General features: G+C 62.0%; 1 protein-coding gene across 1 annotated transcript in view; it reads right to left on the reverse strand.

Annotated features, from left to right (window-relative positions):
- FOXG1 (forkhead box G1) overlaps positions 1–352 on the reverse strand; it is a gene marked incomplete at its 5' end in the record, with an annotated part of 1,014 nt that extends 662 nt beyond the window's left edge. The window contains one exon of the mRNA XM_010163210.1: positions 1–352. This exon is cut by the window's left edge and continues 662 nt beyond it. Within this exon, the coding sequence (XP_010161512.1) occupies positions 1–352 (352 nt within the window).
- Positions 353–355: the final 3 nt, after the last annotated feature.

Consider the following 355-nt stretch of genomic DNA (forward strand, 5'->3'; position numbering starts at 1 on the left):
GCCCGCCGATGAAGACGTCGTCGCTGGAGGGGTCCAGCATCCAGTAGTTCCCTTTGCCCGGGTCGTCGTAGTGGCGGGGCACCTTGACGAAGCACTTATTGAGGGAGAGGTTGTGGCGGATGGAGTTCTGCCAGCCCTGCTTGTTCTCCCGGTAGTAGGGGAAGTTCTTCATGATGAACTCGTAGATGCCGTTGAGCGTGAGGCGCTTCTCGGGGCTCTGCCGGATGGCCATCATGATGAGCGCGTTGTAGCTGAACGGCGGCTTCTCGTACTTGCCGTTCTTCTTCTCCCCCTCCTTCCCGCTCTCCCCGTCCTTGGCCCCCTCCGCCGCCCCCTTCTTCTCCTCCGCCGCCTT

Source organism: Antrostomus carolinensis, unplaced genomic scaffold, assembly GCF_000700745.2.
Source record: "Antrostomus carolinensis isolate BGI_N321 unplaced genomic scaffold, ASM70074v2 scaffold29792, whole genome shotgun sequence".
In the NCBI taxonomy this organism is placed as follows: domain Eukaryota; kingdom Metazoa; phylum Chordata; class Aves; order Caprimulgiformes; family Caprimulgidae; genus Antrostomus; species Antrostomus carolinensis.